This window comes from Carex rostrata, chromosome 15 (genome assembly GCF_964058835.1).
Source record: "Carex rostrata chromosome 15, lpCarRost1.2, whole genome shotgun sequence".
NCBI lineage: Eukaryota > Viridiplantae > Streptophyta > Magnoliopsida > Poales > Cyperaceae > Carex > Carex rostrata.
The window spans coordinates 3,858,856-3,874,538 of NC_135932.1; the positions used below are offsets into that span (position 1 = coordinate 3,858,856).

The window sequence follows — 15,683 nt, forward strand, 5'->3', positions numbered from 1 at the left end:
TACAATTATGCCAAATTTGCAAACAACAAAATGCCCATATGCTAATGAATAATTAGAAGTTATCCCGTTATATATTTATTATTCATATGTATATTGTCCTGGGATGCACTTACAATTTTTTTGTTTACACATGACAGCATATTACTATAGCAATAATTTAATTTGGTGATTCCAAAACACAAAAGTGAACTATTGATCTTGTTCAATATATATTACAAAAAGAAACACATTCACTAAAAAAAAAATATTGCATGTAGAATTTGTCTGATTAGTAAAATATCAAGACGTCCAAAAATTTAACGTCTGGTTTGAATTAATTAACTTTGTCCATTAATTTTCACCTCTTGATCTAGTATCATCAATGATTTCCAAAAAAATATCCATGTGATTTTTAAAAAATTATAAATTTGTATTTTGAGATTGGAAATTTAGAGTATTTAATGTAATATAAAGTGGCCTCATGCATGTTGCGTCATAAAAAAATTGCTATTTGTTGCTTTCTCATATATATTAAATACAAAGGTCGGGCAATATTAGTAATATAATTAATTGAAGCAAATCCTCTTTGCAAGAAACCTTAGGTCAATTAATTACTTGATTACGTATGATCCCCATTTAAGTTCCTAATATTTGGCACGATGTTTGATTTGATCAAGGGAAAAGCGAGCATGCGCAAATACGCAATTGACACATGAATGGGTATGAGCTGACTAATGGGATATAAAGTCCCAATGACAAATGCACTTACAGAAGAGTAGTCATTAATTAATTAACAAATGCACTTACAGAAGAGTAGCCGTTAATTAAATAACAAATATTATTTTGTCACTCAGTTGTACTCGTCACAATTAAATGTAGCAAAATAAGGGCCGGGCCGGATTTATGGTCTTACAAACGCAAAATGGCGGCCCATGGGATATGGGCCTACAGACATGTTTTGATCTTTCATTTATTAGCGGGAAGAATATTTGAGAGAATGTACAAATTGCTCTTCATTTCCAAACCAACAAACAAAATATCTCTCTTCATAATTATTAACAAAATGTCCTTGTGGACTCCACTTTCTTGTCCCTTTTCTCTCTCTCTCACTTCTCCTTATTTACTCTCCATCATTTTTATTTAAAATAGAGAGTTAGCAACATACTAACAAATATAAAACACATTTCTTTATTGCATAAAATGTTATGTTTTATTAAAGAAACCAATCTCTTTATGCAATTTTTTATTTCAAATGGAGGATTATACAACAGACCATAAAATATAAAACACATCAAAATTAGTTTCATATTCAATGTTGGTGATTAAATTGCTTTTAATGTAAAAATTGTAGTAAAATTATTTATTATTATGCTATTAATATTTTCTACTAGATCCATTTAGTATGTAGTGTATATTATTTTCTTAATATTTTGTTCCGCAATGTTGATAAAAATTTGTTCCTGTATGCAAGCTTGAAAAAATGATATAACAAAAAATAAAAATAAAACATAATAACAACAATAAATGCAAACTCTGTTCCTGCTCTATACAGACCGTGAATATTGAGCATTAACAATTAAAAACATAATAATAACAAAAATTAAAATATTTTACTAAAATTCTAGATTTAGCATGATCTTGTTATGAAGTTCTCTCTTCTTTTTTTTTTTTGAGAAGTTGCATAACAGAAGCTGTTAAGAAGTTCATTTAATAAATTTTCAATTTTGATAATTTATAATTTATAATACGTAACTAAATTTACAATCAAATGTTATAAGTATGATATATATGATGGAGTGAGTCTATGGTATTATGCATATCACGGGTTGTTACCGTGCTACGGTTCTATATTCGAGTTTTCAAATTCTAACGGTCGATCTGAACCGTTCATCTTGTTCTCCATATTAATATGTGTTTGGAGACCAAATTTTACATTTTTTGAAATTTTTTTACTATATTTTTAGATATTTAGAAAATCACTTGATCTGAAAATTCTGGACCATCCAAAAATAGTGATTTTCAATAAATCTAAAAAAATAGTAAAAAAATTTCAAAAAATGTAAAATTTGGTCTCCAAACACATATTAATATGGAGAACAAGATGAACGGTTCGGATCGACCGTTAGGATTTGAAAACTCAAATATAGAGCCGTAGCACGGTGCCAAATCGTAATATGCATAGTACCGTAGACTCACTCTATATGATGCATATATCCTATTTTATAAAAAATCTTAAAGTTGGCCTTTATGTGCCACAAAACTAATATGGATAAAGTATAAAATATTAAGAAAATAATATTCGCTACAGATTTCATGAATATAGTAGAAAATATTAATAACATAATAATAAATAATTTTACTACAATCTTTACATTGAAAGCAATTTAATCACCAATATCAAATAAGAAATCAATCTTGATGTGTTTTATATTTTATGGTCTATTGTATAATCCTCCATTTGAAATAAAAAATTGCATAAGGTGATTGGTTTCTTAAATAAAACACAATAGATTATGCAACAAGTAAATGTGTTTTATATTAGTTGGTATGTCATAACCCTTCATTTTAAATAAAAATGATGGAGAGTAAATGAGAAGAAGTTAGAGGGAGAGGAAAGGGAGGAGAAAGTGGAGCCCACAAGGACATTTTGTTAATAATTTATGAATAGGGGTATTTTGTTTGTTGGTTTGAAAATGAAAAGCAATTTGTACATTTTTTCAAAAATGAAGGTATTTGAACTCTCCTTTTTTTTCATATTTTGAATGTAAGGAATCAAAGCTTTCCTCGGTAGAAAGAAAATTCAAATTGGCAATATTTGCATGTAAACAAAGACATAGTGCTATCTAAAAGGACTTGGCAAAGGTGCAGGAAAGGTATAGAGGCTCGATCTCTTTCTCAGAAATCTAAGCCAAACTCTCATTTTGACTATATAAACTGAAACCACCCACTTATTCTTTAGTCTTTTTACACTTAAGTTGACGCACTGACAGCTTCATAAAAGAACCGATCATTCTTTTAGTTTTTCCTTATTTATATGCGGCAGCCCAGAATTCATGTCTAGATTTGGAAGGCAAGGTACCCAACTAATAAAAAGAGGAAGTCATCCCCAGGGGAAAAAAAACTTTGTTTGTTCTATATGCTTTTTTGATAGTAGAGCTTACATCCGAAAAGGTAGGGAAGGTGCAGGGAAGGAGAAGAACTGAGCAGAACGTGCAGGAAAGGACTTGGCGAAATGGGAAGAACTTGGCGGAAGGGGGAGAGTCGCATGGGAAGACAAATGTCATGGTAGGATTTAACGATCCAAGATTTTAAAAGGGGGGCAAAAATGTCAATTTAACTATTAATCATTATTAATTTATGTTGTTTAGGTGAAAAGTTTAAAAAATAGATATATTTATAATGAGGTTCAAATACCTTTATTTTTGGTGTCTCTTTCATGTCTCTATTTTAAAAAAAAAAATTTAACTAAAATTTTAAAAGTTAAAAGTCAAAATAAAACTGTTGAATATTATCTACATTATTTTATCTATACACATGTGAAATATTACGATATTTCAACTTTGTTTTGATTGTTATCAAGAAATCGTAAAAAAATGTACTAATATGGATAATTTTTAGATATTGATTTTTTTAACTTATTAATTCATATAAAATAAAATTGAAATGTGATAATATTTCATGAGCAACATAGATCACATCTAACGATTTTGTTTTGACATTTATAATTTAAATTTTGAATTATTTAAGTTTTTAGAAATGGAAGCATGATAGAGGCACAAAAATTGAAGACATTTGAACCCTCCTCATTTATAATATGGTTATATTTAGACGGGAATATAATAAATTTTGAAATTTTGGTGGGCAAATACCTAATTAAATAAGAGGAGGGTTAAAATGCACCCTCCCTTTTGTGCTCCTAACGTGCACCCTCCCCTTATATTTTCATTTTCAAAGTTCAAATAGTTGATTCGAACCTTCCAACGTGTTTTTCATATTAAAATGTGCCTGGAGACCAAATTTTACATTTTTTAGAAATTTTTTACTATTTTTTCAGAATTTTTGATTAAACTCAACAATAATAAAAAATTCAGCAAAGTGATAATTTTCAAAAATTCTAAAAAAATAGTAAAATTTTTTCAAAAAATGTAAAATTTGGTCTCCAAGCACATTTTAATATGAAGAATACGTTGGAAGGTTCAAATCGACTATTTGAACTTTGAAAATGAAAATACGAGGGAAGGGTGCACGTTAGGAGCACAAAAGGGAGGGTGCATTTTAACCCTCCTCATTAAATAATTATGATGGGTATATATTTAAATTTCTCTTTATTATTTAATAAATCGTTTGTCCCCTTCCCCTTCCCGGCGGCCGAAGGTACCTTGTCGACTTGAGCAATGGCGAAAGCAAAGATGAACCAACCACTGGCTCCCTGCCGATCAAAATCTGGAGCGGCGGCAGCCGAGGAGGAGAATCGGACGAAGAGAAGCAGGTCGACACAAGAGTACTCCGGCGATCCTAATAAAAAGCCCAGAGACGCCGCACGAACAATCTCACAAGAGGAAGCAAAACTGCTGGAACTAAAGCTGTTAGCGAACCGCAAGGTGGAACTCTTCTCGGACCTTCCCCTTTCTCATGAAACCTTGAAGGCTCTGCATGAGATGGGTTCCGTCGCCATGACCCAGGTCGGTTCAACTCCTCTCAAGAGCACAGCTTCCCTGATTTTCTCTTCTGTTTTATTCTTTCTAAACTTTGTCCTTTTGTAATGCTCTTCCGGTCATGCGTGGCAAGGGAAGAGAAAGCAATTAAATATATACATGGAAGCAATAAATTAGGATGTTGAGACTTTTCGGCCGTTAGTTCTTAGTAGCTTTGTTTATATATTGAAAATTCTAACATCAGTTTGTATTATTTGGATCCATGTAGCCATCTATAATCTAGAAAGCAACAAAAAGGAGAATATATATGTCTGCCCCAGGGTGCAGATCAGCAGATGCACTGATGCAAAGGCCCAAAGCCAACTTAGTGCTTCTCAAGTTAGGGGACACGTGCCACCAGTCATTAATGGACTCTAAAAAGATTAAAATTAAGTTGACTAATTAGAAGGAAAAGAGTAAAGAGGGAGAAAGGCTCAGAAGTGAGATTATTAACATGTTCCTATATTGGGCTAATTTGGCCCAGTCAAATTTTGTGCAAGGAGCTGTCAAAAAAGTACTTGTGCGACTGTATCCAATGCATTTAGTTGTATCAAGGTCTGTCAGGCTGGTCCCCTCTCCGACCTTGGACACAGGGCAGCACCTTTTTGTTGTAAAAATACGTGCTCTATCCAGATGGTGATACACGTATATATTCAAGATTATTTTGTGAGTCAGTTGGCCGCGGACTTGCAAACTGATTGTTGCAGTTCTGGTATAGTCTGTTGCTGTAGTAATTTTGGTACAGGTATTGTATCAGATCTAAGATTGTTATTCTTAATGATTATTTTGGAATTGTAGATCCAATCAAGAGCCATACCCCCATTGTTGGGCGGTAAAGATGTCATGGCTGTGGCTATGAGAAGTACTGGGAAGACCCTTGCTTTCTTGATACCTTCTGTAGAAATGCTGTGTAATCAACATTTCTCTCCAAGGAATGGCACTGGAGTTATTATTATCTGTCCAACAAGTGAGCTTGCAATTAAGGTATGTTCAATATATGTTGTACTACATATTGTACATATTTGAGCATCTCATTGTATTATTGTTCTCTTCTTACAATTTACTAATCGGTTGGGTAAGGACCCATCCTTTTCCCTTTTTAAATGATTAACGGTTTTTACCATGTTATTTTTATATTTGTCATTCAATTGCAGTTAGTAAAAATAATGGTTTCTAGAATTACTGAAATGCAAATTAATGCAGTCATTTTAATTTTAAGTTGGAATGCAATTGTAACACAAGAATTAAGCAAGCAGTTTTTGCGAATTTCTTTTTACATTGTTGCTGATTCCAAGTTCAAAATAAAGGATTTGATTAGATGTGATTTGCCATACTTGTAGCTGGTTTGAATTTGATTATTTCAAGCTGTCTGTTGAGGTATGTTATTGCAAGTAAAAAAAGTTAGGTCTCATACCAGCTGTTTGGCACCATTGTATGAATTCTTCTGTTCAATGGAAAGTGTGGATGTAATTCACTTTTATCAAAGAAATTGAAAATAGTTCAATTGCTTTTTAATAGGGAGGAAGTTCTATTCTAGGCCTTATTCTTTTACTAATTCTAAATCAAATCTGAGCTATGATCAAGGCTCTCTTTAAGTACCTTTAGCATCAAGAATTAGAATAAGAATTTGCTTCAGTTCTCAGTCTTGCCTTTTGTTTTCATCATAGGTACATACTGATGCTAAGGCTCTCTTGAAGTACCAAACACAGACCTCAGGATTAATCATGGATGGTAACGGATGGAGAGGGGAAGCTGAAAACCTTGTAAAAGGTGTTAATTTATTAGTTGCAACTCCTTCCAGGCTTTTGTTCCATCTTAAGAACACAAAGGGGTTCCTGTACAATAACTTAAAGGTTTTCTTTCTTCCTTCTTTTTCTTTTCATTTTTTTCACTTTTTTCTTGATCGATTTTGGTTGACCGGTGATCATTCTATCTATATTGTCATGCCTTATTTACAATACTTCATTTCCTTCTGATACTTAGATAAAGTATATGTTTTCTGTGTACTGCTTGAGATGTTACATCAATTTCTATTTACTATAACATAATGTACAAGGTGGGATAAGATCAACTCGCACCACAACCACCTGCAAAATTACCATATAACATTGTTATTTTGCCTCTTTCATGTTGGGTTTTGCTTTTGATTAGTAAGGTTTGATACAGTTATCACATTTGTATAAGCATGTGCTATGTAGGGAATTTTGTAGTTTACAATTACATACAATGGCTCTTTATCTTCAAAAGATATATGTTTTCTATTTTAAACTTCTTCTGCAAGTAATGGATTGTAAAACAAATGAAATACACACACGCGCGGGCGCACACACTCTGTTTCTTTCAATGCTTATGATCAACTGATTTGTCTTTTAATGACAATGGACTAGAAACATATTTGCCTAAAATTTGGAATGGAACTGTCCAATTGATGTTCATCATTTGTATTTCATTCTTTGTCATTGCATTCCAGTTAAAATATGTCATGCTTTTGCATGTTGTAGTGTGTGACAATACATGATGCTGATCAGGGAGGAGTTATCTTAAAGAAAGAAATCAAGCATATATTCAAGTTACTCCCGAAGGTTTGTGTTCTTTTATTAGTAGCACATAACTTGCAAAGGTATAAGATCGTTGTATTGAAGGTAACACTACTTCCAAAGGTCTGTGCGCTTGTAATGATAAAAAGCCTTTATTCTTCCTTAGAAAGTACAGTTACTTGCCAACTTAATCAACAAAAAAGTTTTTATCCTGGAAGCCCTATGGTGAAAATTGTTCATGTTACGTACATATCAGAGTTGTGATTTAAGAGTTAATTTGTTTGGTTGGAAGCGAGAAACCTTCTGTTCATGAAATTTACCTTTTTTGTTTCTTTTTCAAAACCATCATTGATTTTTCTGTAGAAGAGGCAGAATGCTCTTTTCTGTGGCACGCCAAGCAAAGAGGTAGTTCAATTAACTTTTTGATCTTGTTATTATTCTTTATTTTTGTCATCAATTTCGCTATAACTGGAACAATACTCTTGTCAGACAGATGAATTGTCAGAGTATTTGTTTATGAAAAAGAAAGAGATTGAGCACCACGTTCTAATAACTCTTGCTGATGAGAAACCAAAGGTAAAAGAAAGTCTCTTTTCTTATAATTTTTAGACCATCCTGTTCTATTGGAGAAGGTTATTAATTGACATAGAGTGTTTTTATGGGTGTTGTTTCAGGTTAATTTAGATATGGTGAGGCAATGTTACTGTATCGTCCCAAGCAATAGAAGGTTGATCAGTCTATGTGCTTTCCTGAAAAGAAATATGTCTAAAAAGATTATGGTCATGTTCTCATCCAGTAACTCGGTACAGTTTCACTCGGAGATATTGAGGTACCTGCAAATTGATTGTCTCTATATCCATAGCAAGATGACGCAGCAGAAGTAAACTTTGACTTGAACTGACTTCTGTAAGGCAGACAGGGGCATATTGTTGTGTGCCAATGATATAATTGCATCTGCATTTCACCTCCCTGCTGTGGTTCGTTTAAATTGCTTGTTCAATTTTCCAACAATCTGTTTATTTTGCATATTAATTTCCGTTCGACATGGTATGAATAAACTTTGTTTTCATGATTGCAGGACTGGTTTTTGCAATATGAACCGCCTGAAAATCCCAAGGTTAGAATTTAAGGATGGTCGTGTCCCCCCGTTAATTGCTGCTTTACTTTGCGAAACAGTTAGTTATCTGTAGTGAACTTTTTGTCTGTTTCAGGATTATATTTATACACTGGGTCAAGTAATGGCCAGCCAGGAAGATAAAAAAGCGCATCCCATGTTGTTTCTTATGCAAGAGGAGTTGAAATTTCTCAAGCTTCTTGAGGTATTTAACTATAGTTCTGCACTCTGTGTTGACTTATTTTAGCCATGCTGCCACCACTCTTAATGATGGTAATAATAAAGTATGCTATTAACTTTGTTTATGGTGTTTTCTGCTAGGATGTTGGGATTACCTTAGAAGAATACAAATGTGATAAAATAACGCTGCTGGATTTGCCATCTTGCCTGGTATTCTTTTCTTTACTGTCCTTAAACAATTATTCTTGCGTTTTAAGTCGTTCCAGTAGTATTTTAATCTTAAAAGTATTCTTGGGAGAAAACAACACAATGCTTTGATTGTTTTTGTTTTGAAGGAGAAAGCAGTAGGAGAAAACTACTATTTGAACCAATTAGCCAAAGATGCATACAGGTCATACCTCTTTGCATACAGCTCCAAGTTGTGCAAGGATGTTTTTAACACACAAAATCTCAATTTCCAGGTATCAATTTACACACCCGTGTAATTACTATTTGTCACATACATCACCAGGCCCTTATTTTTTTTTCTATGTATTGGCTAAAATTAACTTCAAATAAAGGCACCCTGCCAACCAGTACTTGTATTCCTTGTATTCCATGTGAAAAAGAAATAATACCTTTTACTCGTTTAATACTATATATTATTGCTTGAGAATAGTACATTTTTCAGAGGTTTGCGAGATGACAAACCATCTCGTTATGAGTTACATTTTGTAGTGTCATCCCATATTTCCAACAAGATATAGTCAAGGCTTCTTGGATAGCTCTTAATTAGACATTTTTTGTGTGATTTTGACAGAATGTGGCGGCATCCTTTGGCATCACCTGCCCTCCAAAAGTTGCCCTTTCAAAATAAATTTCCTTAGTAACTATTTGTTTTCCCTTTTTTGCAGTACAACTTGATAGCATCTCAAAAATATTTTTCATTAATTATGCGATTATAACATGCCTTGAGGGTGCCCCTATTCCCCTTGCTGGAACTTGTGTATAGAGGGCTTTCAATTCTGAATTCATCAATATAATTTAATTAGTTAGTTTGCCTCAGTGCTAAATAGCAGCTCAATTAATTTGACTGATTTTCATTTCAAGTTTTCTATTATTCATTTATTTGGCTACTCAAAGATAGTTAAATTGTTAATTGCCAATATGTCATTAAATGTCACGTTCTTTTGTTGCTCCTCGGAAGTTTGAATCTTGACATATAGGACTGATCTGGTCCATTTGGATCATCACTACCCATTTCCGTGCTGGTAAAGCGTGTTAGGAACTGGTAAAAATTAAAAGTTCTAGCTTTTGGATTTTTTTCCCCTATTGTTTCGATGGAAAGGATAAAAGAGAAAGAAAAGAAAAGAAAAGAGGCGCAAATCTGAGCAAAAAGGAAAAGGAGTTTGGCTAGTATAACATGAGTCTCAATTCAGTCTATATAACACTAATTCTAAAACTTATTAAATAGACTTCGAACGACTAATTCAAATCGTTCAAACCGATTTACATTATGAGTGATGCATTTACATACAATTTTTTTATATTTTCAAGTTATTTTAGTATCAAATCAAGCGGTAAAAATATTGAAAAATGAATATATTAAAATTAACTTAAAAACTTACACATTTGACCGCTTGACTTAGTACTAAATAAATTCGAAAAGTTATAAATTTTGCATGTAAATGCACAATTAATGAAGTAGATCAGTTTGAATGGTTTGGATCCACCGTTTAAAATCGATTTGATAGGTTTTAGAGTTGATATTATATAGGTTGAAATTGACGTTATACTAGTCAAACTCAAGGAAAAGACGTGGTAAATAATTTTTCTTGGACATGCCGTTACAATTTTTTTTTAAATCTCTAGCTGATTTTGATGCATAAAATTATGAGAAGCACAACAAGTAGGGGGTGTAAATGGATCGGATATTATCTGATTGCGTTCGAATCCAAATCCGAATTCAAAAAATTACTTAAATTATCTAATTTGTATCTGTATCTGAGATCATCCGTAATCGTATCCACATCTGAAAAATTATAACGGATAAAGATACGGTTAGATTTTTAACTATTCGTATCCGACCATTTACACTCTTAAACCACAACAAATGTACTTTATGTTTTTTAAATTGATTATTACATTACATATTCATACCAATGATTTATTAAACTGTATATACATATATTTTTTAATGAACAATATAACACATTGATATAATTAGTGACTAATATTTTGATAATATGATATATATTTTGTAATTAATAAATTTATTATGAAAAATATTAGATCTAATTTATAAATGAAAAAAAATTATATTTACTATTATTCTTTACTATAATGTACATTTATTTTTAATTATCTAAACTACATTCATATTATCCGTATCCGTCTGATATTCGATCCGTATTCATAGCGTTTAATATCTTATATGTATATCTCCTCCTTATTAAGGAGTTTAATGTCTAGATTCTGCAAGGGTCCTGATTTACTGATTTTTTTTGGGAGGATGCGCAGCCATTGAATTTCCAGATCGCACATAGACGAATTTTCCAAATTATGCGCTTCAACACTTAAAGCATGCACTGGTCGCACCGCATATGATCCCAGCACCCGTAGACTGCGCGCCGCACCCGTGGACCGCGCCTCTGAACAACGCACGGCGCCTGCAGACCGAGCCTATGCACCGCGCACCCTTTTTTTCTGCTGAAGGCGGGATTCGAACCCAGTTGGGTTCTGTTGGTGCCAAAATTTTTACCACTACACTAGAGTTCACATGTGTTATCTTGTAGATAAATATAGTATTTAACTATTTTTCTCTACAAATTTGATTTAAATTATAATTATATAAATATCATATATAAAATATTAAAAATATATATATATTAATAGCCGTATCGTATCCTTCATTTTTGAAAATTGCCGTATCGCTGTATCCGTATCGTATCGTATCGTATCAGTATTATTATTGCTTTGAGATTTGTGCAGCACGTATTTGAACGGTTGATTTTCAAAAAGGTCACACAAATAATGAAATAATGAAACACTTGATCTTCTTCATTTTATAATATTTTATAATGAAATAATATGTTTTCGTTGCAACGCACGGGTACGATGCTAGTCCATATCTATATCTGTATCCGAAAAATTATAACAGATAAGGATACAATTTAACCACTATCTAATCCAATAGAAAAAAAAATTATACAACGCCGATAGAAAAAAAATGTAAATTTTGCATTTAACGAATGACATGTTGAAGTCGTTATCAACTTTATACGGGGCATGATACTTGTATAATCTGATTTCATGTGCCCTTCTTTTCGATCCATTATACGTGATAACCAAATTCAAGATGTTGTCATTAAGCCGCCACACATTGTATGATAGATTTTCAATGTCTCACGGGATTTTGTATTATTTAGTCTACCTTTTATGTTTGAGAAAATTAGATTCATGCCACTTCAAATCTCTGAATTTAGAAAAATGCTATTCCAAATTTTTCATTTTGCTAAATGCCACCTCAAATCTCATATGTTCAGAAAAATACCAACCTATACAAATTATTATACATTTGTATTTAAAAATAAACATAATATATTATATTTTGAGTAGTATTTTTGTATATTCCAATAATACCCTCACCCGTCTCCTCTCCTCCTAGTCGCAGCCACCCCAGTTGATCCTCTCCTCTCTTCCGTTGAGCCTCTCCTCCCAGTTTTCCTATTTATTGCAATATTACATATGGATCTGTACTGGTTCTTGATACACTGGTACAATGTGCTCGGTGTTGGCATAAGATGATTCAATTATAGAAACAAAAAGGAATGAATGACTATCACTGGTCATTACCTATAATTCATGAATCAAGCAAAACAATTAAATTCAAATGAGTCACGAGAATAGGCCTGATATCAAGCTACAAATATTATACTTTCACTTGAGACCCAACCATTAATATAGAAATGAAGTATCGCCTCCTTCATGAGCCTCATCCATGAGTCATGTCAACCATTAATATAGAAATGAAGTATCGCCTTCTCCATGAGTCATGACAGAATCCTTCATGAGTCATGACCAAATCTTTCATGTAATTTACATTCCAGAATCGAGGAAGGGCTCACAGGAGAGGAATGGCAGAGAGGAGAGGAAGAGCAGAGAGGAGAGGAAGGCGGAGTGGAGAGCACGGTGGAGAGGAGGCGTACGAGCCCAAGGTTGAGGCCAATGGAGAGGAGGCAAGCAGAGGTTTAGGGTTAGCGTTTCATCTGTTTAATAGCTTCGTTCTGGTAAAAGAAAATTTGGATCCCTATACTTCTAAACTTCTGAGGAGAAGAAAATTTGGATCAAGGTTATTTTGGTAATTTCAGTTATTATGTAAATTGTTAAATTAAAATTATATATTAATACTGTATTGGTGGCATTTTTCTGAATATATGAGATTTGGGGTGGCATTTAGCAAAATAAAAACTTTAGGGTGGCATTTTTCTAAATTCAAAAATTTGGAGTGGCATGAATCTAATTTTCCCTTTATGTTTTTGGCAGCATTTACACTGCCAATTTATTATTGGTACTGAGTCAACAGACGGTTTCATCTAAAAAAAGAAAAGAAAAAAATGACTCTATTATTATCCATATTATTATCTGATAAGCTAAGAAGAAAAAAAAATCTTATTTGTACCCATATTCATTAAGTTAATAAAATAAATTCTTATTTATATCCGTTTTATTGAATACGCTATGAGTATGACAAATAGTTAAAAGGGTTTGATGATAGAAATATGTATAGCTAATAAAATTTATTATTCAGTTTTTCAAATGAGTCGGATTAACAAGTGCATAATTTTAGCGAATAGTATAATTGGGTGTCAATCTGTAGGAAATTATTGTTTAGGCTTTGAATGGCTAAATCTCAACTTTTCGAAAGGCTAGACAAAATCTGAAATTTGAAAATTACTATTTTGAACTTTTGATAGAATTACCAAAAGTAACGTAATGTGAAATAAGATGATAGAGCGAATTTTTAGGATTTCGGCTTACTAATGCTACTCAATTCATTTTAATAAGTTCTTACTCGATATTGGTTTTCAAATATTGTTTGAAAGTTTCTAATTTAATGAAACCGCTCTCGCGGATTGCTCTATCTGACAAGGAATCTGGCTAAGAATTGTCTTGGTAGATACAAGGGGTACGGTCCTGTTATTAGTCCAAATAATTCTAAACTTCATTGCTACATTCTTCGCCTATAATTTTTGGTTTTATTAGGTGTTCTTATGGTGAGACACGGGAATGATATCTCCTGTTATGGTTTAGGGTTTAGTTCTCTTTTAGGTTTCATGCATGGAACATGTCTATGTATCTATCTTCAGCCGAATTGAATTTAATGCATGAGAGAAAATTAATCCTAATTATGGATGGATCTTAATTAATAAGTGAACCGGCCGGCTTATTGTCATTAATTATGTTCAAGCATTTACAAACAGCTAGCAAAAATTAAAAACAAAGATCTACAATCATTAAAGGTCTAAAATTTCAGTTTTTACAAAAAGTAAACTGGTTGAGAAATTTTAATAATTGACGTTGAAAACAATTAAATTAAAATTCTTCATTAATTTTTAGTTTCACAAATCAATTTGTGTAACGTTAGTGTGCGAAAAATGGTATAAGTACCCCAACATTACCCTACTAGATACTTATCTAAAAAAGCGAAGAAAGCAAAAATTATGAAAAAGAATCAAGAGATGGGGAGAATGGAAATCAAAGTTGTTCCCCTTTGCATCGCTTTTATGTTTCTTCTCTCGATAGGTATTCCATATCTCTATGTAATGTTTTTTTATCACCATATTTAATTTAATTGAATCAGAACTCATGTTGTAGGTACTGTTACGGAACTATTATATGCAAATAATTTTGAAATTTGAAATTTTTAGTACTGCATTTGAGAAATTATGCAATTGTACCAATTAATTTATACTTTCTTCTTATTTAAATATGAAACAAATGTTGTACTAGTTCTAACAAACAAGGATATCTTCAATTGAAGCAGGAATAGAAGGTTGTGAACATAAGATGCTTGTGAAATCCAGTTGGCACGATAATTTGATTTGCATAGACTCGGTATGTGCATCATCATGCAAGTCGTATTCTCAGTACAAGTGGGGCAAGTGTCTTGGTGGTGGCGAAGACATGTCGAACACTGCTCCACGGTGCTGGTGCATGGACAGTAGTTGTAAGACACCGCCAACAATTGCAAAAGCAAACCCACCACTACTATCTCACTCAGTAAACAGGCGTTTGCTGGTATAAATAAAAAAAATTGTAATTAACTACAACATGATGAATGCTTGATGAAAAGATTAACTTAAATTATAGTTTGTTGTCTATTTTGAATAAGATATTACTTCTAATTTTTACTTTATCTTTATTATTTATTTTTGTTAATATAAAGTTACCATTATAACTGATATGGAGAACAATATGTAAATGGAACTCTGCTTAATAACAGCTTAAATATGGCCCACATATGTTTTTTTTTTTTTTTTTCTTCTGAAAAGTATGAACCGCATATGTTGAAAAAGGAAAGATTTGTGGTTTTGGATAGGGCTGATTTGTTTAGATACTTTTGTGTTTTTATTTTTGTAATTAGAAAATCAAGATATGTCATAAAATTTATTTATTTACAATACAATTTAAATTTAATATCATACAATTAAATTTGCTTACACAATTTTTTTTGTAATAAATTTAATTAAAATTGAATATCATATAATAAAATTTGCTTACACAAATGTTTTTGCAATAATTTAATTCGATGCGAAATTTACATATGAAGGAAAAAGAAAATTAAAATTCCTTGCTTCCAGAAAAATTTTTTTATTATAGGGAGTAACACCAAAAAGATGGCACTCAACTGGCTGATCTGCATTTTCTCAAGATATTCATGGATGCTGTAAAAATTCTAAGCCTTTCGATTTATTAGTGACGATTGAGATTACTGTGTGCACTCCGAATTTCCAACCAAAATAGAATATAATCTCAAACTAGATGGAAATAAAATTAGTAGCGGACACCACATTTAATGGTGAAAAATACATGACTAATATGTTTTGACTTGGCCAGATCACATTGTACGTAGCACGTGATTATAATATCATCCACATATACTAAGATAATGGTAGTGTTATTTCTTTATATTTTAGT

General features: G+C 32.2%; 1 protein-coding gene across 2 annotated transcripts; it reads left to right on the plus strand.

Annotated features, from left to right (window-relative positions):
* The first annotated feature begins 4,303 nt into the window (after positions 1-4,303).
* Positions 4,304-9,665, plus strand: LOC144566483 (DEAD-box ATP-dependent RNA helicase 27-like). Of its 2 annotated transcripts, XM_078316515.1 has the most exons (12): positions 4,304-4,661; positions 5,472-5,657; positions 6,341-6,526; positions 7,175-7,255; positions 7,574-7,615; positions 7,700-7,786; positions 7,885-8,187; positions 8,289-8,327; positions 8,422-8,529; positions 8,646-8,714; positions 8,840-8,965; positions 9,304-9,665. In XM_078316515.1, the coding sequence occupies exons 1-7, from the start codon at positions 4,374-4,376 to the stop codon at positions 8,092-8,094; spliced, it is 1,080 nt and encodes a 359-aa protein (XP_078172641.1). In that variant the 5' UTR covers positions 4,304-4,373; the 3' UTR covers positions 8,095-8,187; positions 8,289-8,327; positions 8,422-8,529; positions 8,646-8,714; positions 8,840-8,965; positions 9,304-9,665. The 2 variants fall into 2 exon arrangements, with proteins under 2 accessions (XP_078172641.1, XP_078172642.1); XM_078316516.1 differs by lacking the exons at positions 8,289-8,327; positions 8,422-8,529; positions 8,646-8,714; positions 8,840-8,965; positions 9,304-9,665 and having other exon boundaries at positions 7,704-7,786; positions 7,885-8,022.
* Positions 9,666-15,683: the final 6,018 nt, after the last annotated feature.

Coding starts and splice junctions, on each gene's coding strand:
- LOC144566483 (XM_078316515.1), top strand. CDS start 4,374: ATGGCGAAAGCAAAGATGAACCAACCACTGGCTCCCTGCCGATCAAAA. Junction 4,662..5,471: donor GTTCCGTCGCCATGACCCAG/GTCGGTTCAACT, acceptor TTGGAATTGTAG/ATCCAATCAAGAGCCATACC. Junction 7,787..7,884: donor TTGCTGATGAGAAACCAAAG/GTAAAAGAAAGT, acceptor GTGTTGTTTCAG/GTTAATTTAGATATGGTGAG.